The sequence below is a fragment of the Rhinatrema bivittatum genome, chromosome 3, assembly GCF_901001135.1.
Source record: "Rhinatrema bivittatum chromosome 3, aRhiBiv1.1, whole genome shotgun sequence".
NCBI lineage: Eukaryota > Metazoa > Chordata > Amphibia > Gymnophiona > Rhinatrematidae > Rhinatrema > Rhinatrema bivittatum.
This window is the reverse complement of record NC_042617.1, coordinates 198,823,663-198,846,825: the sequence shown is the minus strand read 5'-3', so window position 1 is coordinate 198,846,825 and position 23,163 is coordinate 198,823,663. Positions and strand designations below refer to the sequence as shown.

The window sequence follows — 23,163 nt, the reverse complement described above, 5'->3', positions numbered from 1 at the left end:
TCCTTACATGAAAAAATGTTCTAATTTTTTTTGGGCAAATCTTTTTTTTACACGAAATGCCTTAGAAATTAGTTCAAAATGTCTTTGTAAGTCAGTAGGTATAATTTTTATCATAATAATCTTTATATATTAATATTTATCATCTATTATACATATTCTTTAACTTATTTTGGTAGAGACATTAAAAATATTTCTAGAAAATGTTGACAAAAGGAAAATTGGTTCTTACCTGCTAATTTTTGTTCCTGTAATACCACAGATCAGTCCAGACAAGCGGGTTTTATTCATCCCTACCAGCAGATGGAGGTAGAGAACAGATTTTTGGGCTCTGATATATGAGAGTGCCACCTTCAGTCCCTCAGTATTAATCGATACTCAAGCCAAGATAAGTAAAATAAAGAGCGAATGAGGCTCCCAACATGGATACCCCTGACCAACTAAATAACAATGCAGAAAACATTAAATCAAGAATTCAAAGCCAAAAAATGACAAATCTGTTTTGCAAATAACTACAGCAGTAGACCAAGCAGTCTTTCGGCAGAGATCCTCAGGGCGGGTCGCTGGACTGATCTGTGGTATTACAGGAACGAAAATTAGCAGGTAAGAACCAATTTTCCTTTCCTGAACATACCCAGATCAGTCCAGACAAGTGGGATGTACCAAATCCCTCTTATACTGAGCGGGAACCTGAAAAACCCGCTCGAAGAACAATCTCTCCAAAAGGGGCCACCTCCGGGGCCAGCACATCCAAACAGTAATGCTTGGTAAAAGTGTGCAATGATGACCACATCGCAGCTCTACAGATCTCCTGTGGAGACACCAGCTGACACTCAGCCCACGACATCGCCTGAGCTCGAGTCGAATGAGCTCTAAGCCCCACTGGAACCGCTCTTCCTAGAAAACTGGTGCACAGGCCACAGGTAAAAAGTTCCCACAGACTTTGCAACTATGCAGGTGAAAGGGGGCCTTAAATTGCCCTTTTCCAGAGTAGCATCAGTGGTCTCCACAGATACTGTTTGGGAGGTGCGTGATGTCAAAGCAGAATGCCTCTTGGTTCAGGGCTCTTCAAACGTCTTCCAAGAAGTGTGGTTTTCAGGTCTTTCTCTCCAAGTTGGAGGTCATGCTTGGTGGGGTACCTCTCTCAAAAGAGAGATACTGGAGAGAGCTTCTTATTCTGGGAAGATGACAGGGACCCAAGGTCGAGGTGCACAGCCCTTCAGGGTTAGAGATGTCTTGCCCTGTGCTCTAAGAGTGGATTCCTGAGAATTTCTGAAGATAAGAGGAAGAGGCCTTTAAGAAGAGGGGAGTTAAGCTCATATTTCTTTCTGCTCTGAGAGGGATTCTTTAGAGGTTGGGGAAAGAGGACTGTCCTTTGTGGGAGTCAGAGAGAAGACTGCCTAATAGTGGAAAGGTCATAAGAGTTGCTGTCGGCTGATTGGTATCTTGGAATAGAGAGCGAGAGAGACAGAGAAGAGAGAGCTGCATTCAGATGAGTAGATACCCGGGGGAAATGCACAGGAAGGGTGTGCCTGACCCAGATTCCCCAACTGCCAGGGTGTGCAGTTTTTGCTATTTCTTGAGACTGGGATTTTGTTGAGGACTTTGTTTTTTGTCAGAATTTGGAGTTTTTGGCTGGAGATTTTCCGTCAAAGTGGAGGCCCATGAAACTTTCCCACCAAAGGAGTACTCTCTAGGAGTGATGCCAACTTGAAGAACCTTGTGACCACTTGGCAGCCATCAAGAAGACCACTGATGTCACCATGACATGAAAAGGCCTCGTACTCAACTACGCTGAGAGAGAGCTTTCTCGGATAATACAGAAAGCGGCATAAGCATATTTGAGAATCAGGAGGAGAAGGAATGATTGGAGAGAGGATTAGGCCCAAATCCTCTATTTAGCTTCTCAGGTCTAACATCAATGCTGCCATTGAAACAGAGCGGTTTGGCACATCATGCTCCTGGATGTCCCTATGTCTTCACTTCAGGAGGACCTGGGCAGCATTGGAAAGTATGGAAACTACTGGCTGAGTGACCCCATTGCAGTTCTTTATAAAACCTTGCACCTGCGCACTTGCAGGCAAATTCTAAAAGGCCTGCGTGCGCCGAGCAGATTTTTTTAAGCCGCCCGAGTGTGCACGTATCTCCCGCTAGTCAAACGTTTTGAAAAAAAGGCGGGGTGTGGGTGGGGCATGGCCATCTTGGGAAGGCCAAGAGATGTGCATGTAAACACTTATGCGCACAGGCGTGTCGGGGTCCCCTGCCGCATAACTTTACTACTGCTATGGATGATGTGTAAGTAGTAAAATAAAAACATTCTAGGCTAGTCAGCGGAGTTTTAAGGGTCGGGGCTAATAGGTGGAAAGGGAGACTATTAAACCTGGGAGGTTTGGAAGTCCTATCCCTTGCCTGGGTGAACTGGCAATGAACTGGGAAAACTGGTAATTTTATTGGCACGCGTGTCACTAAACACCCCCCCCCTCCACACACACACACACACTTACGTGGTAGAAACGGCATTTGCGCGCACATGTGCATGCCCACTTAAGTCCTTTTTACACCACGTGCGCATATAAACGCGCTTTATAAAATGGATGCGACTCTGGGCACGAGTCGGCAAATGCGGGCACATGTGCACCCATGTGGCTGTTTCAAAGTTACCATCTTGAAGTGCACAGTTGTAGAGGACATCTCTCTGAGGGAGAAACAACTCCCTTGGGGGCAATTTTATCCATGTGGGGCCCAGCCTCTGAGGTGAATGAAGATTTTCTAATGGCTGCTTATTAACATTAAAATGGGTTAAGGCAAATTGCATTAGCATCTACAGTTTGTGTTAACCCTCCCATCAGTGCAAAAAATGTATTACTTTGTGTTTTTAATCCACTTGACTAAATAGTTCCCCCTTAATGTTATGTGCAAAAAGACGTACCTTTCCATCTAGTCCCTCTATATCCTGTGAGCATACATCTAAATCCCTCAATGCACAAACAACTATGAAGTACTAACCAATGACAAGGACGTTTTACTAATGATTTATATTAAGGGCTTCTGTTTTTAGGTTTTAATTAATAAACACCCTCCCTTTCCCTACCCTTGCTACAAAAAAAAAAAAGATATTTATGGGATAAACCACAGTACTGCTTCAAGTACCCATCCCCTCTTGCTGCCTTGGATCCACTACTCTTTTCCACACTGGCATCTCCTCAGCTGCACAAATTCTTATCCGCTGACAGCCTTCCGATCACCTCCTTGTCTTGCCTGCTCAGCAGCACAGTTTTTCCCAACAGGGAGCATCGGACTTGGGGCCATGAGAACAGGATGTAGGAGGGTGGGGGAGGGGGAGATTAAGAGAGAGCTTGGTAGGGACAAGAGTGGGTTTAGGATAGGCTGTTGGGGAGAAACCTCCACCGATTTTTTTTATATTTAACTAAAACTCTAGCAGGGTCATACATCAAATCGCATGAGGGCCTTATCACCTATGATAACACATCACGAGATGCATAAGCAAATTCTAAAAATGTAGACAAAAGGGAGGAGTCTGAGCAGAGTTTATGAAAATGAGAGGTGTTTAATAGCTATCGCATGATTTAACGAGGGCAATAACTACACCTTTTTTGCAAATACCATTTCGGGCAGGGAGGGGAGGGGAGAGGAGGGGAAGAAAGCGAGAGAGCCTCTGGGGAGAGGTACACATATTAGTCAACTTTTTATACCACTGTAAGAGAAGCAACTAGTAACTCGGGGTGAGGTTCTGGTGGAGGCCTAGGTTTTGGGGGGCAGTTTTACATGCACAGTCAGAGGTAGGAACAGCACAGTAGAATCAGTGAAGATTTGATGTGATTTGGACAGACGATAGGTACACAATGATGAAATTTGTACAAAGTATGCTCAACCTAGTTGCGGTTTAGGAAAAAACGGGATTACTGGAATTCCATTTTTTAGGCATAGGTCACCTTACCGATAGTCTGAAGTCTGTTAAACCAACGAGCAGTATTTTGAAAGTAGTTAGGAAATCTTGGATTTTGAGCACCAATTAAGTCCAGCAATACAAGCAGATCCTATTAAAGAGAAAACATGTTTGTTTGGTTATCATGCCTATAGCCATTCCTATTGTTCTAAGATACCACATCTTGGGGGCGATTTTTCAAAAGAGCCCACCTAAGTCCAAAGTCCATGGACCTTGTACAAATGTTCAAATCAAAAGTATGCGAGTGCTTTCGTTTGGAAAAGCAGCCACAAGTCCAAAGTTCCCCTACAGGCGTTCGCCCTTGCTCTTGAGTTGCAAAATAACGTGCATAGATTTGAAAATGCAATCCAGGTGCATTGTTTTCCTCCTCCCCTTCTCCCCAACCTAAACAATGCACCTGGGAATGCCTGGTGCTAACGCAGCTAAATGTGTGGGTGTTTTTGGGACCTCACACGTGCTTTTAGCCTGGTTAAGAGCACAGCATTTTCAAGCATCCTTTTTACCCAGGTACTTGGCTTTTGAAAATTGCCCTCCTTATGTAAGATGGAAATAAATCATGTTGGGTTTGGTAGTTTTGTTGGGATAAATTTCAAAAGGGGAAAGCTCCTGTCTACGAGTAGGCATATACTTTCCCTGGTGTAACTGGTGTAACTCACGCTTGCATTTGCTGTCTACTATTTATTTATTTGATAATATTTATAACCTGCTGATCCACAAATCTCAGTGGAGAACAATCAAGCATATATCTAATACACACATAAAAACAAAATAATCCAATACAAAACATCAAAACAAATTAAAAGAGCATAAAAACACAAAACACAAACAACATTGCACCACCAGCATAATCTCATGCCAGTGGCATGCATCCAGTCTCATTTTCTGCAGATAGTATAAGAAATTTCAGAGCAATCTCTTCAGACATGAAGGGAGTAAATTTGCGTTATAGTTCTCTGCGCTGCCTAAACCAGCAATCTTTGCCCTTTTTCAAGTGGGGATCACTTAGGCAAAAAAAGTTCAGTGTTAGATCCAAGACCATTGCTGGACAAAATGGCAGGGTATGGGGGAGTCTCCCTTCAATGATGCAGCCCGCCCGGCTGCTCTGGGGCAGTCAGAGCAAGTTGTGTAACTTACATGGTTTGTTCCCCCACATTCTCTCCCGAAGTCGTCTCCACCCGCCACATACTTCCCCTCAGCTATTCTTCAGCCTACTTTCTCTCTTTCCCCCAGCTCAACTCCCCTAACAGACTCTCCCTCCCAAAACTTTCTCTCTCCCCAGCTCTTCTCTCCCCCCCCCCCCCCCACACACACACTTTCCCCTATACAGACTCTCGCCCAACCCCATCCCAGCCAATCTCAACTCCCATCGGTCTCTCCTACCAGTGAGCCTCTCTCACCTTGGCTGAAGGCTTGCCTCCAGTGCTGCCTCAGAACAGCTGTTCGGTTTTTTTTCTGGTATCGCATGACTGCCAGTGAGTTTGTGCTATATGATGCCTGAATTCCTGTGCTGTTTTCACAGTCTTGAGAGAGTGGCATAGGAGCTCAGATGCTGCGTGACTCACAACTCACCGAGAACGGCTCAGTGCAGGCAGAAAACAGAACAACTGTTGAGGAGGCAGCACTTGCAGCAAGCTTCCAGTGAAGGTAAGAGGGAATTAATAAACCAGGGGGAGCCAGCTAGTAGAGATGGGGACAGAATAGTGGAGGCTCACTGCTGGGAGAGGAAAATGGGAGTTGAGATTGGCTGGGATAAGGGTTGGGAGAGAGTCTGTATTAGGGGAAGTGTGTGTGTGTACATTGGCAAAGAGAGACAGGGAGCCACACTTAGGGGCCGATGCAATATGCCCAGCGCACTTTTAGCGTGCAGTTAGACGCGGGTAAAATAGGCGCTAATCAATCCTCTAATGCAATAAGGGGATTAGCGCCTATTCAACAAGCGTCTAATGCAGAATGAATGCAATAGCGCTCTTCACATGCAAATGCATGAGAATGAGGCTATTGGGCATTCACTCCCGATGCAAAAAGAAAAATGTGCATCTCTGACGCACATTTAACTCTCATCTATTAACGCCTGCTCCTGGCGCATAACAGATGTGCGCATTGGAAAAAGAATAAAAAGTAAAAGAAATAAAAGAAAAAAAAATTGCTGATCGGGCCCATCACAAAAACCAGCGCCGAGTTTATCAGCGTCGGTTTTCATGGCTGTCCGCCGCTAAGGAAAACCGATGCTGATAAACCCGGCGTTGGTTTTCATGACTACTGAAAACAAACGCCGAGTTTATCAGCATCGGTTTTCCTCAGCAGCGGACAGCCATGAAAATCGACGCTGATAAACTCGGCATCGGTTTTTGTGATGGGCCCGATCACTTCCTCCTACCTCGCTCCAGCACTTACCCTTCCCATCTTCTTTTGACAGTTTCTGTGCTGTGCCCCGCCTCCTCGCCCCATGCCGTCCAATCGAGCAGCAGGAAGGGGCGGGCCTGCAGCAGGGCTCTCCTGTGATAGGCTTCCACCTTGTCTGTCTCACCCTCACAGTAGGAGACTGCGGAAGAGGGGCGGAGCTGCCTGCCATGACAGAGCTTTAGCTTCCGGTCGGTGCCTGGGAGCGGATGCTGTAAGCAGTGCCCAAGAGCCCGGCCGTGCACTCCAAAAGCAGGCAGCGGCCACCCTGGCGGGAAAAGCCGCTTAACATGAAAGGTGCAATGGGGGCTAAGACTGGCGTTGGTTTAAAACCAACGCCAGGTTTATCGGTGTCGGTTTTCGTGACCGGCATACGGCAGTACCCTAGCACATACTTGCTAACGCGACCCCCTAATTTAAATATTGCATGGCGCCCCCTTTTGGGGTGCCATGCGCACATTAAGAGATCGGGCGCTGACTGTTCAGCACCTGCTTTCTACGCGTCTTTATTGCATCGGCCCCTTAGGATCAACAGGAACTGCCAATTGCTCCCAGGCCTTACAATGAAGAACACTGGTCTAAACAGAAATTGAGAACTGTTAAACTCACTGCTTTTCTTCTATAAATAAAACTCAGATCATTTTGTAAACTATACCGGCTGAGTACATTTGCGTTTATTGGAAGTCAGGGACAGGATTTGCTCTGTGTGAAAGAGTGAGGGGATTTCTATCTTCACAGTGAGTGAGTTCTCTACACCATCTGTAAAGAGCCCCAGGACGGATCCGGATATCTCCTTAGTACACCGGTTGCATTAATACAATCGTGACTAGCTTTCAAGATCTACGCTTCCTTCATTGGTGCTGAATAAACAGTGGATGATGTTGCCTGAATAAATTACAGACTGCATTACAACAGTGGTGTGGGGGTGTTTGTTTTCAAAGCTAAGATTTACACATATATTCAAGCAACATCATTCATAGCTCCATCTGCACTGACCTTAGAAAGGGAATGTAGCTCCTGAAAACTAATCGCAAATGTGTTGTTAGTTCAATGTACAAATTATCGCATACAACTTGTTTGCTGGCCTTTATCTCTACCTATGCAAGTGAAGTAGTTTCATTCAAGCCTGAAATTATAAACCTGCATATTTCTGTCCTTTATTCTTCAATGAATCCAGGCTGAGAGCTTCCCCTAGGGCTGCATTTTACAGACTGACGCTAAGACTATCTGTAGACTGAAGTACCTGGTCTCGATGCACAAAGGCTTTATAACACTCAGCTTTCTTGAGCTGACTTTAAATCTCAAATGGAACATTAGGAAACTTCTCTAACATTATGTTTTTAAACCACCCTAACACATCGCTCCTTACAATGCCTTGCAGCTGGTTTGTATTGGTCGCGCCAGGTGGGTGGGCAGTGGTTGCCATCTTTTGGGCCAAATGCTGAGACCCATAAAGAGAGTCGTATGGGGACCACTGAAAAAAGGCTTCTTCACCATCAAAGAAAATAAGCTGTAGAGACAGATCTGGCCTGGAAGTGGAGTTCTGTTGAGAAAAGGAAAAAAAACACAACAGCAGCTTTATTACATTGACATACGCCACCATCCTTTGTCACACATGAAAATGCACAGAGGTATGAACTCAGTAATAGCATAACTGTGATGTTTGACATATTGTTGTGAAGGTAATTGCACAGATGCTTAGTTGGATAGGTTGATAGCTGTCCCTTAGGCTGATGTAATAAGATCATGGTAAAAATCGGCAGTACATTTTTTAGCACTGATTTATTTATTTATTTATTTATTTTACTACTGCAGTACATTTTTATTTTATTGCTGATGTAATAAGCAAATCAGATGCATAGCGTACAGCAGTGGTTCTCAACCTTTTTTTTGGCCGGGACACACCTGACAGATGGTTCTCACATGCGTGACACACTGAACATGTGATCATCACCAGGCTAAATGTAAACATGCACTCTGCATCCACAGGAATCACCTCAACCCCCAGCAATGAGTACAGAGCAGATCTAGGGCATTACCCTGTACAACTCGCCATACAAAATAGATATTCTGATGACATCCCAGTAAAAGCAAAACAAACTCCCTTTACTACCAGGCACAATAGCCTTCCTTATCAAAAGACAGTAATTTACCACTAATGCATATCCTATTGAGAAAACACAACAAATAAGATTGATACAAATGCCTACATGCTAGTAAAATATCTCAACTCGGTCACACACCCTTCACCAAGTACAGAAAAACCACACATTATAAATATGAAGACAGAAACTGGAATGGAAAACCAAAAAAGCCACTCTGCATGCAGTGCAAACCTGGAGAAATGGAAAGAGAAATATAGCACCTAACAGACTCTCAGGATTTGCAATAATGCACACAAACTAACCCGCACAAAGTTACACCTGCATTATTGAACACACTCAAACAGTAACAAACCTATCTAAGAAATACAACTATTAAACCAGGCCTTAAACACTAATACATTTCCTATTGGGAAAACAGAATAAGCCAAGCTGCTATAGAGGCCCACACAGAAATAACTGAAAAGCTATACTAAAAATGTTATAAAACAGCTGCTGAACAGAATAATATCCAACAATTAAAAACTCATAAAAATTATTAAAACATGTCCAAATATCAATAAAATATTTCAAAACAGCAGACATCGCATAATACCCAATAATTAAAATGGCAGTCAATCAAGAACAATAAATTTAAAAAGCCACCTTTACTCACCCTCTCCAGCAACTCTCCTACTCCTTTCCCTTCCAGGCCAATAGCATTCACCAGAAGCAGCAAGGGCTGCTGAAGCTCTGTCCTCACAGTCCTCTTCCTTAGCATCCACAACCAGTCACTCTCTCTCTCTCTCACTCACACTCTCACACACACACACACACACACCCATGTAGACCCCATGACCAGTCTCAGTCTCTCTCACACCAGTCATCTTTCTGACCAGTCTCTCTCTCACATACACACACTAGTCATCTTCCTGACCAGTCTCTCTCTCAATCACACTCATGGTCTCTTATATACAATCAGCGCCTGCAGAGTATTTTGTCCAAATTTACCTTCAAGAAAACCTCTATACACAAGTGCTACTCTGTGCACCCAAGCATCAGTGTCACTAATAAATGTTTCATAGCCATTCAGAGGACACAAGGGATGTGTCAGGCAGAACCTGACAGACCCTGTATTTGCATGGCTCTCCGGATTGATGTGAAAATCATCCAGTAGCGTCTGAAAAGTTTATATTCCTTCATCTCCCCATAAGTGCGCTATAGTAATCAAACTTTGCTCCTTCCAGTTTTTAAAACCATGGGAAAAAGTACGACGCGATAAACTTGGTTATTATAAATGTGAAAAAATTGGTAAAAGCTCTCCTTTTGTAATGTCCAAAAATGTAAGAACCTGCCTCCAAACACGGTGTATGTGCCAACACAGGGCTATTCCTACAGATCCTATGACAATGCAGTGAGGCAGGAGACAGAAAAGGGGAGCATTGCCAAATCAATTATTTCAGCCTGTTCCTTTCCCAACGGCAGCCAGGAAACATTAACACCACAGATCCAATTCTGTAAACAAACCAACCTGTTAGCCCAGTAATAAACTTGAAGGTTAGACAATGCCATCCCCCCTTGCTGTTTGCTAAGCTATAGCTGACTGAGTTTAATAGGGGCAGGCCTAGAGTTCCATATAAATTTACCTATACAACTATTCAAACGAGGGAAAACTTGTGCTGAGTTAGAGCAAGGAACATGTTGGAAACGGTACCGTAGCTTGGGTAAAATATTCATTTTTAGCAAGCTAATTCTACCTGCTCTAAGTGATGGGAAGTTCTCCCCACGTCTGTAAGTTTTATTTTATCTTTCCTAACAATTCACCATAGTTTCTGGCATATAGGCTACGGAGGTTGCTAGGAAAGTAAATGCTCACATATGAAAAACCTTCACTCACTTTCCAAAAGCTAGAGAAACATTCAGGGACTGGGGTCAATGGGACAGATTTCAGATTTTTCAATATTTATTTATTTATTTATTTATTTATTTAAAGTTTTTCTATACCGGCATTCGTGATTAGAAACCACATCATGCCGGTTTACATATAACAAGGGGGTGTGAATAAAAAACGGAACATAAACAAGTGCAAAGAGATCAAAAGTTACATTACAACAAGGGTCATATAACTGGGGCGAGATTATTAACTTTATGGGGCAATATTAACTTTATGGCTAGAGAGTGCATCGTACTGTTCTATTAGAGCCTCCCAGCCTCCCTTTATTCCTCTCTCCCCCCCTCCCCCCCCCCCACCCTCTTTAGAAGCCTCCTCCAGCTAGGCCCCCAAAGCCCCCACCTTAATCCTCATCCAAGCAACCTTTCCCAACCAATATTATCTTATCCTATCAGAAATTTTCCTCTCCAATCCTAACACAAGTCACCCCATTGCAATGTAAATTATTATAAATTACAAAATACCTCCTTACGATGTAAGTCCTTTATATTTATATTAATATATCATAAATGTTACTTTGAATTGCTATTACTTTAATATCTTATAAATGTTAAAATATATACTCATCTCTTTAGTTCCTAGACAAGTTACCATGTTACAATGTAAAATAAGGCAGAACCTGCCCTATTCACTCAGTTATATGTAAACCGATGTGATATCTCGATCGAATGTCGGTATATAAAAGCAAATACATAAATAAATAAAAGACGCGGCCCAGATACGGATAGTGTCGACAGATAAATTAAGCCAGGAGCAGAAGCAGTCTTGGACGGTGCAGGCAGGTGGCAGTGAGCACTGCAAAATCCATTTGGGGCCTTGGCAGGATGGAGAGGGGACGTAACATGTGCCAGACCAGCATAGCAAGTGTCTAAAAAAAAAAACGAAACCTGCTTATCTGAGTGGCAGCCATGTCAGAAGATGAATCTGTGGCGCAGCTTAATAAGAGAAAGCACTGAGAGGAATGGAGGCGAGGGACCTGTCAGCGACAGCCGGCTTTTTTTAAAATTGAAATTTCAGCTCTATCCTGCTGCTGTGCTGGCAGCCGGCTCACCTGACCACACTGACCTCAGAGGTAGTCAATGGCTGGAACAGGCAGGGGCTGCACCAGCAGGTGAGGGCAGGAGGCCAGCCAGAAACAAGGCAGAAGGAGCAGTAACAGAGCTTTGAGGTGGGGAGGGGCTGGTTAGAAGGAAGCTGCATTGTGTGTCCTGTATCTGCGTGCATGGGATGAGGGTCGCAGTAAGTAGCAAAAAGGGGGAAGGCAACACAGCAGTAGCTTTCCTTCGGGCAGAAGAGAGGGTCAGAAGACAATGTCAACCTGCTTGGAGCTGGAAAGGTAACCTGAAACAAACTGAGAAATGAGCTAATGTGGTGCCCCCTGGCTGCAACTGGTGGAAATGGCAACTCTCTTCTGCAAAAAAGCGGGGGAGTAGCTGCATTGACAAAAATGCGGGGGAGTAGCTTGCTTGTTGTGGCGGATACTACCCCAAACCAAATAAGCCTGATACTTCACTTTCAATGGATATCCAACATAGGTCACTGCTTCAACCACAGGGGGGATGAAGAAAAGAGGATTTATATTCAGACAACAACCAACAAGGACTGAATCGCACAGGCTGGGTAAACAAATAAGAGTGGGAGTAGCTTGCTTATTGTGGCAGTTGCTACTCCTAACCAATTAAGCTAGATACTTCACTTAGATGCAGCTCCAGCACTGCTCTCTACATCAATGGCGGGGTGGAAGGTAAATAGAACCAAAAAGTTGGTTGCACATTTTACTTACTGAATCGCGCGGGAATACCTAATAGGGCCATCAACATGCATTTGCATGTTGAGGGCGCTATTAGGTTCGGCGGGTTGGACGCATGTTTTCGGCCCCTTACTGAATAAGGGGTAAGGGAAAACGCGCATCCAATGGCAGGTTAACAGTGCGCTCTGTCTGAGCGCACTGTACTGTATCGGCCTGATTGTGTTTTCCCAACAGGAAGTGCATTTTTTTTTTGCAGAGCCTGGTGTAATCTTTGCAGTGCTGCCTTTTCATAGGTAGAGTTGCTGCTGTGTGAATCCTGCAAGCCAGTATTGCTATGGTATGGCAAGTTTGAGGTTTGCTGCATATGTCCTGAGTGCTGTTCTTCTTTTTGCAGGAGTCTGTATTATTTCACAATGTCAATGTGCCTGGTAGTTGAGGGAATTTGTGCTACTATTATTTAGAGGACACCAGAATTTGAATATTTTTTATTTGCATGGTAAGGTGTACAGGGAAATATCCTGCACTGCCCCCCTTGCTTTTCTATTATATGTTTGGTTATTGCTTATACAGAAGTCTTAGTAAACAGAACCAGCTGGGGGTAGCACAATCATTGTTTGCACCAGGCAGGGTGGTGGGGGAAGGCAGCACAATCACTGTTTGCACAGGGCAGCAAAAAGCCTAGCACCGGCCCTGACTGGAGGAACCCCCCCTTATCATCGCGCCCTGAGTACAGCCAACCAGACATTTGGGGGTCCTGCTACACAGGTAAACTGCTCTAAAATTAGCTCAATTTTTCACTTTCCACGTAGTGCACATTTTTTGTATACTAAAATCCTTCCTGCTTCGGTAGTAATTTTAGCGCACAGAAAATGTGTGCTAATGCCGAAGCAAAGCACTATTCTAAGTCTATCGCAGCTTGTTACATTGTCCCATCTATCTGGTAAAACAAAGAAAAGCACAATTCATCTATAGCTTGTTGTGCAATGTGCAAATATTTCTTCCTGAACTCAAATATAGAGATCAATACAAGTCCCTATTCTCTAGCACTTTGTTTGAAGCTGCAGTTTCCTCTCTCCTTTGGGTTACAGTACTATGAGCATTAGTTTGCAATTACACAGGGATTCGCTTTTCCCTATTTTCTTTAATGCTCTTTCCATCTGAGCCCAGCCATCATAGCAGAAGGGCCAGGGGCCACATACTGCAGCTCATTCTGCTATTCAGCTAACGTAGACCCTAAGTCTGGCCTGTAGGTGTTGCTGTTGAGTGATGGCTGAGACTCCCTTCCTACAGGGACTATGAATGTTGCATTTACAGCAACCACACTCCTGCCTGGCCTGGGGAACAAAAGCCCAGTGTGGGAACCAAACCCTGGTCTCCTGCATGGCAGTGGACAGCACTATCACCAAGCCACTGGGCAGGCCCTCTCCCTAGCATTTAGAGGTGTATTTTCAAAGACTTATCTAGGGTTTGTGTGCATAAAACAGGCATATACGCATGCAAGTAGCCTGTGCGCGGGCCAAGCAAATTTTCCGAAGGCAGCGAGTATGCATGGAAAAGTACTGCGCAGAGAGAAAAGGCTTCTCAAGGGCATTCTGGGGTGGGGTCAGAAAGCATATGCTCATGCATACATTTTATGAGACCAATCTTATAACTGCGAGATTTGAAAATGAATAGGATCATGTATAACTTTCTGTGGCACAGGCATGCACATTTGTATCTGCAGGTGTAAATGATCCGACAAACATCTGCGTGGGGGGAGAGGGGGGGTCTGGATCAGGTGGTGGAAGGTGTGGATGAACTGGTGGCGAGCCTGGCGGTGCTTGGAATTGCAGGCACAACTAAACATTTTCATAAGCCCTATGCAACGCCCTACTATTGGGCCTTCCAGCAGCCACCCTTAGACCAATCCAGCTATTACAGAATGCTGCTGTCAGAACACTTACCAACAGCAAAAGATTGGATCACATTACACCAATCCTTAAAGAACTACACTGGCTGCCCATTCCATATAGAATTCAATATAAAGCCATAACCCTCATACACAGAACACTTCACAATGATAAGACTGACTGGCTAAATGCTGCATTTCACTTTCACATCCCCCAAAGGAACCTCCGCTCCACAAACACTGGACTTTTCCCACTCCCCTCTCCGAAAGAGGCGCACCTAATGACAGTAAGAGAACGTGCACTATCTCTGGCTGGTCCTGCCCTATGGAACAAGCTTCCAACAGAGCTAAGAACTGAACCGACGACCCAAACATTCAAGAAAAGCCTAAAGACATGGCATTTTCAAAAGCCTTTGCATCAATAACATGATGCCGATCAAAATCCACCATCAATCACAGACACTGAGTAAGAATATATTGCCTACCTGTAGAATATCTATGATTACTCCCTACTGAAACTCCTTGATAATTCCTATAATAACAAGCGACCTCTACTTATGTTAATTTCAGTTACGTTCCCGTTAATACCTTTTAATTTCTTGTTAACATGTTTAGTTTCAGCCAATTTATTGCTAAGTTTTACTGTAACAATCAATAGGAAAACACTGTTTCCAGCAACATTTATTTTTCTGTAAACCGATGTGATATGTCAGATCGAATGTCGGTATATAAAAATAAATAAATAATAAATAAGCAAGCTCTGCGCAAGAATTGACCAACTTTATACAATACCTGCCTCCACAAATAAACTGAGGGTTATTTGTGGAGGCAAATAACCCTCAGTTATTTGCCTCCACAAATAACTGAGGTCCAAATGCTGGCTAACAGCATTTGGACGTGCGTTTTGGATGCGCTAGCTTTACCCCTTATTCAGTAAGGGGTAATAGCACGTCCAAAATGTGCTTCCAACCTCCCCGAACCTAATAGCACCCGCAACATGCAAATGCATGTTGATGGCCCTATTAGGTATTCCCGCGTGATTCAGTGTTACGACTATGGCTGCTGTGCAGCCGCCTCACCACCAGAGGTCCCTCAAGAGCATGCTCTCCTTGCTGGCCCAATCCGTCCTAGTTATCTGCTCTATGTTCTGGACTTCCTTTATAACCCTGCCTACCCAATCCGTCAGTGCTTCGGCATCAAGCTCGTTTCAGCTCCCTGCTCTAGCCTCCTTGCTGCCTTGCTGTGTTGCCTTCGGGCATTCTGCCTCTGTGTTACCTTCCCTGCCTTGCTGTCTTTGGACATTGTGTCTAACCTCCTGATTGCTGCCTTCGGGCTTTTTGTGTTTTATGTTCAGTGTTAGTACTGTCTGGTTAGTCTGTCTAGTCATTGTCAGTCTTGCTTCCCCGGGTTCCCTTAGTCCAGTCACTCATACCTGTAGTCAGTATCACCCTTACCTGCACGCTATCCTGAATCCATCCTTACCAGCACCCGGCTCCAGTATTCGGATCACCTTTACCTGCACTCACTTTCACACATACCTCCATGCTGCTCCTGTGTATCAAGCTCACCCTTACCTCCACGCACCTAGTATCAGAGATTCCTCCAGCCTGTATCAGACTCCCTCCAGCCAGCTTCCACCACCACAGGCATCCTCTAGTTAGCACTCAGTTCCACAAGCTCCAGCCAGTACCCAGCTCTATACACTCCTGCCTGCACCAGATTCCTCCCCAGCCCTTATCAGAGGCTCTTCTGCAAACCCTGTTTCTCTCCATTCTGAAGTCACGCCTGGAGGTGGTGTTCACTACACCTGACCAGTGCCCAATCGTAACATTCAGTAAGCAAAATGTGCAGCCAAGCCGCACATTTTGCTTTCAGAAACTAGCGCATACCCAAAGGTAGGTGCTAGTTTCTGCGGGCACCGGGAAAGTTTTTACTGCTTTTCTGTGCACCCTCTGACTTAATATCATGGCGATATTAAGTCGGAGGTCCCGAAAGTTTAAAAAAGTAAAAAAAAAAATTAAAATGGGCCCACGGCTGTCGGGTCGAAAACCGGACGCTCAATTTTGCCGGCGTCCGGTTTCCGAGACCATGGCTGTCAGCGGGCTCGAGAACTGACGCCGGCAAAATTGAGCGGTTGCTGTCAAACCCACTGACAGCCGCCGCTTCCGTCAAAAAAAGGTGCAAGGGACGCGCTAGTGTCCCTAGCGCCTCTTTTTACTGCCAGGCCTAATTTAAATAAATTAAGATACTGTATCGCGCGCACAGGAGAGTGGCCTGTGCATGCGCAGGGAGAGCGGGCATTTGCCCGCTCTCCCGCATTTTTACTGTATCAGCCCGTATGTTTTTAGTTCAGGATATGGAACACAATATTGAGTAGAATTGTGTTGATGTAATAATTTAGTATATTTTAGCACGGTGTTAATGCAATAATTTAGCGGCTAATTTTGTAACAGCCTGCGTAAGAAAACTGGCAAATGTGCGCATAAGTTACATCCATTTTCAAAGGGAACTTACGCACATATGTTTGTTTTTGAAAGTGATTCTACCAAAACTACCTGCGCACAATTACACATGCTACTATGTTCACAGGAAAAGTTTGAAGAAACTTACTTGCATGCATTGCAAAATTCAAAAGTAGGTGTGTAAATCCCTTACTCTGCCCCCGGGAACACCTCCACTCAGTTCGGGTAAACATGCGTGCATACAGGAAATGTACGAGCAAGGTTACCTACATATTGGATGGGCACTTTCTATAACAGGCCATTTTCATGGATAAATTACTGTTTTAGCCATGGATTATGCCTTTCAAAATCTCCTCCCTATAATGTTTATATTATATTTTAGCTGCATGTTCATTTATATTCTTTTGTTGTACTGTGCTTGGAGTATTTTTGTAAGAAGGCAGGCAATAAGTCTTTTATAATAAATTTCTATATATATACTAAAAAGGTTTCCAGTCTACATCGGAGGTTATTTAGTGGCCAGTTCACTAAGACCACAAAAGTTCCCATGCAATTCTTGTAGTTATGCAGGAGATATGCACAAGTGTGAAAATATTCACTAGAATGGCGCACAACTTAGAGCGGCTTCGTGAAAAAAGCTGGGGGATGGGGGTGGAGCTGGGATTACATGCTTGCTTTTGATTTTATGAAGTATGCACTTATATTGCCCTAAACAAGAATAATGTGCTGCAAAGGGCAAGTGTAACTTGCTGTGGGCGACTGCGTGCGCATTGACAGGGATCCTTTTCAAAGTAAACTTGCGTGTGTAAACTCACTTTAAAAATTGGTGTAACTTACTCACACTTGCAACACATAACTTACACGGGTTATTATAAAGCTATCTTACTTAAATCTAGTTTATTTATCAGACTTGTTGACCACCTAATCATGAAGGCACAAAGTGAAGTGTAAAGAGAACAAACAAATATTACATTACAATATTTAACAAAAACAGTAATGAATTTGTAATCAATAAATGTATGTGGATCTAAGACTCGCCTTTCTGAATAAGAAATTCCCCCAAAGCAGTTTACAATATATTAGAATGGTGATATGAGTCAGAGATCAAGTGTAGTGATTAACTAACCGAGTCATTCATCAAAATGCGTTAGGGCCGGAAGGCATGTTAAATGGGTCTAATGCGCGCGATATCGCAATGCGAGTTAGCATGCAAATTTTTAATTAGTTATGCAAGTGAGCGGAGTTAATGCAAATTGAGGTCTCCTACTTAGTGTTTGGATACTTGTAGCCTGGACTGGCCACTGTTGGAAACAGGATGCTGGGCTTGATGGACCCTTAGTCTGACCCACTATGGCAATTTCTTACATTCTTCTTACCGTGGAATGCAGTAGATTAATGCATTGTAACATGGGATTTAACGTCAGAAATAACTACACTTTTTTTTTTTTTTTTTTTGCGATACGGAGAAAATATTTTATTGTGCGACTGCAGCCGTGATCACATATCATGGCTATTATCGTGACGATTATCACGTGCGATAAAAAGAGGTATGCTATCAGACACACCTACCAGGCCATCCTGGGCCAATAAAAACACCTGTTCTTACCCGGCCTGTCTTCCTAAACCCATAAGGGTAGATTTTCAGATGTGCGCGCGTGCATCCATATGCGCACACACATGGATGCCTGATTTTATAACATGTGCGCACATGTTATGAAATCAGGGGTCAGCTGTTATGCTCAGGCTTGTGGACCCTTGGCCGACGAGAGGATGGTATACCTTTCGGAGGGTCCGTAGGCTCTCTCATCGGGTGGCGAGGCAGAACAGGAGGCAGGACCAGCTGACCCTTGGCACTGGAGACTGAGGCGAACACGGAGACGATGAAGAGAGGAGATAAAGTGCTGTGTCTTCACCACTGGTGGTCTGCGGTCCCCCCAGGAGGAGCCCCTAGGGACCCAACCGCTGGGACTTAAGTGGACCTAGGGAGGTCAGGGTAACGGTGCAAAGGCCAACTGGAGCTTTGCCCTGGAAGCCGGTGGTCCCCCCAGGAGGAGCCCGTAGGGACCTGGGCCGCTGGGACTTAGGTGGGCCCTTGGAGACGGAGTCCTAGGTCGAGTGCCAGAGGGTCGTCGCTCACCAGTCCGAAGTCGTGTAACAGAGAATCACTGTTTGCCAATCCGAAGTCAGGAACCAGAGAATCACTGAAGCCAATCCAAAGTCAGGAACCAGAAACACCAAGACGGAACAGGATCCAAAGCTCAAGGACTCACCGAAGCAAGCAGACTGGACAGCGCTGGAGGACGTTGCGAAGTCACACAATGCTCGATCTTCATCCTACCGGGCCACGTCTTCGGCCATCGGAAGGAACCTGAAGTCCTGGACAGACGGTCAAGGACAGCCAACTTGACAGGGAACGGAAGTCCTGGATGGACGGTCGAGGACAGCTGATCGACAGGAGTGAGGTCCGGAGGGCGAGCAGCTGAACAAGGCATTCAGGATCACTGAGCTTGCAGATGTTCTGGGTCATTGTCCTGCAGATGTTCTAGGAATTCTTGAAGGGGAAGCTTAAACCCCCAAGCTTGGAATTGAGTGTTCTTAAGTCCAAGGGAGTGTGGGCTACCACCCACGAACATGGAATCAATTCTTGGAGGTGCTAAGAGTAGGACTCGATCACACAATCTTCAGATCAAGGTGTTCTTGAACTTGGGCACTTCGCCACATGCCAAGTCTCTGGATGAGCAGAGGAAGCTGCCTTTTATACTTCCTCTGCCCTGGCTGATAGAGAACAGGTGAGGCCATTTAAAGGGATGGGTCCCTTTAATTCTGTGGAGGGGGCATGGCCTCGTGCTTGGGCATGGCGGCGGCCATTTTGGATTTCCCCCGCGGAGGGGAGATGCCGCTGGGGGGAAGCAGGACGGCTTCCCCTGCAATGGGCAGCGCTGGAGGCCGCACGGGCGCGATTGCCCGAGTCGGAGCCCTCCCCGGGGCTCCCGCGGTGCTGCGAATCAGGTAGGGGGCTGCGGTCGTGGGGTGCCACGGCCACGGAGCACAACATCAGCGTGCGCAGGGGGGTGCACACTTGAGATTGGAGCGGCCTGGGAGGGAACTTCCCAAACTCCTACACTTACCTCCCTTCCCCTTTCCCTAACCTACTCACCCCCTAGCCCTAACCCAGCCCCCCCCCCCCAAACTTTTTATTGTACCTCTTGCGCCTGCCTCGGGGCACTTGCCCTAATTCACAAATCCCGTTACAACAAGAAGGTTGAATGGCTCAATACAGCACTGCATTTTCATATACCAACACGATTAATAAGATCAGCTAATACTGGGTTACTACCAATCCCGACAGTAAAATCTGCACACATGAACACATGAATACTGTTAGAGAAAGAGCATTATCCATTGCCGGACTCAACCTATGGAACTCTCTATCACAATTGAGAATGGAAACCAACATCAAAGTCTTTAAGAAAGGAGTCAAAACTTGGCTTTTTAACAAAGCATTTAATAACAACAGTTGACTTTGATGCTGTTTGCGACTTTTATATTTTAGTTTTTATGATTTTATGATTTTATCCCATGCTACTGATGCAATTAATAGCAGTGGCTATTCCCTAAGTAAACTTGATTGATAGCCACTAATGGACTTTTCCTCCAAGAACTTATCCAAACCTTTTTTGAACCCAGCTACACTAACTGCACTAACCACCTCCTCTGGCAAAAAATTCCAGAGCTTTATTGTGCGTTGAGTGAAAAAGAATTTTCTCCGATTAGTCTTAAATGTGCTACTTGCTAACTTCATGGATTGCCCCCTAGTCCTTCTATTATTCGAAAGTGTAAATAACGGATTCATATCTACTCTTTCAAGACCTCTCATGATCTTAAAGATCTCTATCATATCCCCCCTCAGCCGTCTCTTCTCCAAGCTGAACAGCCCTAACCTCTTCAGCCTTTCCTCATAGGGGAGCTGTTCCATCCCCTTTATCATTTTGGTTGCCCTTCTCTGTACCTTCTCCATCGCAACTTCTCCATCGGGCGACCAGAATTGTACACAGTATTCAAGGTGCGGTCTCACCATGGAGCGATATAGAGGCATTATGACATTTTCCGTTTTATTAACCATTCCCTTCCTAATAATTCCTAACATTCTGTTTGCTTTTTTGACTGCTGCAGCACACTGAGCCGATGATTACAGCAAATAATATAGGAAGCGGAAGTGGCACCCCAATAGTTACAGTACAACTGTAATGTTAGAGCTGATAGCAGCACAACTATGTGATGTAAACCAAGAGGGCCCCAGACAGTCCATGCTGAAAAAGCACACTCAAAGGGGGACGACGACAGCCTAAGGGCCAAAGCAGCAGAGTTCAAGTGAAGGCCCCAGACAGTCCATGTTGAAAGAGTGCACTCAAAGGGGGGATAGCTTAAGTGTCAAGGCAGCAGAGTTCAAGTACCAGGTAGCAGGACCAGGACTGGAGAGCATAGCATGGAGGCCAAGCACCAGGCAAAGACACCACAGCATGGAGGAAGGAGCACCAGGCGAAGATACCGCAGCATGGACACATGAGCATCAGGCGAAGACACTGCAGCATGGAAGTAGCAGCCCCAGAAGAAGACACAGCAGCATGGAGGTAGCAGCCCCAGGAGAAGACAAAGCAGCATGGAGGTAGCTGGAGCCTGAGCTGAGATGAGATGAGACACAGCAACATGAAGGAGGTAGCGCAGACTGAGTTGAGATGAGATCAGACACAGCAACATGGGGGAGGCAGCAGCAGCCTGAACAGAGATGAGATGAGACACAGCAACATGGAGGAGGCAGTACCAGGATGAGATGAACTGAGATAAAACAGACAAAATGATCAGGAGCAGGAGATAAGACATGATGAGAAGAGGCAGCAGCTGGACCGTGACAAGAGACGGCATGAAGGAGGCTTGAGTGTGGGCAGAGCATTGAGGAGGGCTTTAGAGCTAGGCAGCAGCACCACAGTGGCAGAACTCTGTAGTGAGGACAGGAATAGCAGTCTGCTTCCACCTAGCCGGTACAGGAACTCTGTAGTGGTCAGACCCAGCAGTCTTCTTCCATCTAGCCAGCACAGGAACTCTGAGGTGAGGACAGGCCCAGCAGTCTTCTTTCATCTAGCCAGCACAGGAACTCTGAGGTGGGGATAGGCCCAGCAGTCTTCTTTCATCTAGCCAGCACAGGAACTCTGAGGTGAGGACAGGCCCAGCAGTCTTCTTTCATCTAGCCATCACAGGAATTTTGTGGTGAGGACAGGCCCAGCAATCTTCTTCCATCTAGTCAGTACAGGAACTCTGTCGAGAGGCCGGGCCAGGCTTAAGAACATAAGAAATTGCCATGCTGGGTCAGACCAAGGGTCCATCAAGCCTAGCATGCTGTTTCTAACAGAGGCCAAACCAGGCCACAAGAACCTAGCAATTACCCAAACACTAAGAAGATCCCATGCTACTGATGCAATTAATAGCAGTGCTATTCCCTAAGTAAACTTGTTCAACAAGTCTTATTTTTCAGCATAACAGGCTCTCAGTGGCGAACGTTCATAGGCCTTTTCCACACTGTGGCTTGCCACTTAGGGGTGGCATTTCTTTGGAGAGCCTATCCCTTGTTTGTCTGTCAGGCTGGAGACTGCTATGAGGCGTAGAGTCTTGGGATGCTGGGGAAGGTACTGGTGAAGGCTCCAGCATTCTTTGCAGAGTCTGTGTGAGGATGCTGGTGAGGTTATTTAATGATGATGCCACTGTAGTGACAGCTTATGTGTGGGCTGCCATCTGGTCATGTATGGCCTGGGTCTGCCTATTGACTGCCTTCCTGAGGCACAATAGCTCTGCCCATAGCTGGTGCATGTGGACAACATGGTTTCTTTCCAGTCAGTCCAACTGCTTGTGCATCGTGGCCTCGGTCAGTGCCAGTGATGCTGGTGCAGTGCTGGTCACAGGCAGAGTGGAGGGTTGAGGCTCTAGAAGTGGCATGAGAGGGCTGGTGGGCGGCTGTGGCTCCCTGTGTGCTGGCCCTGTGGTGTGCTGGAGTAAGGTTATGCTAGTTCAATGGTATGCCACTGCATGCTGGATTCCTTCATGAAGCTGGAAAGATTTAGGATCACATTCAGAAGACTTGTTGAGCCAAGGCTTTACAGGATGTGGCTGTGCTGAGGAGGCTGCTGCTGCTGGTCCTCCTCCTCCTCCTCGCTGTACTGTGCCTCAGCATCCATGAGCAAAGGGTCATGAGAAAAGGCTGCTGCACGGCTAGTCCCTGGGGCTGGACAGCTGGGACTGGTAGAGTCCTAGTGTAGAGCTGTGGAAACAAAGAGGAACACATAAGTACCAAAGCCAAGAGGTATACCCATGGATCGTTTGGCATGAGTTGCGCACTTTGCAAGTCAATAAATGTAAGCATCTTATGACAAATGATGTGCACAACTGTAGCAGCCTTGCCATTTACAGGTGAGGCAAACTTACTGGCTCTGGCTCACATGGTGTTCAGCCACTCAGCCACGCCCTCGAACACATCTGGTTCCAGCTGTTAGATGAGGTGCTCCTCCATGGGCATCAGCACTATTAGACACAGGGCTTATCCACCGGTCTGCCGGATGTACATGTTGCGGTTTGCCACCTTGGTCTTTAACTGTGCCTTTATGTCCAGGTATCTGTG

At 45.5% G+C, this 23,163-nt stretch overlaps 1 protein-coding gene across 1 annotated transcript in view; it reads right to left on the bottom strand.

Moving 5' to 3' along the window:
• Nucleotides 1–23,163, bottom strand: part of QPCT (glutaminyl-peptide cyclotransferase) — a 116,008-nt gene that overhangs the window by 31,081 nt on the left and 61,764 nt on the right. The window contains exons 4-5 of the mRNA XM_029594100.1: nucleotides 7,734–7,907; nucleotides 3,956–4,055 (exon numbers count right to left, since the gene is read on the bottom strand). Coding sequence (XP_029449960.1) covers nucleotides 3,956–4,055; nucleotides 7,734–7,907 — 274 coding nt within the window. The remainder of the gene's footprint in view (nucleotides 1–3,955; nucleotides 4,056–7,733; nucleotides 7,908–23,163) is intronic.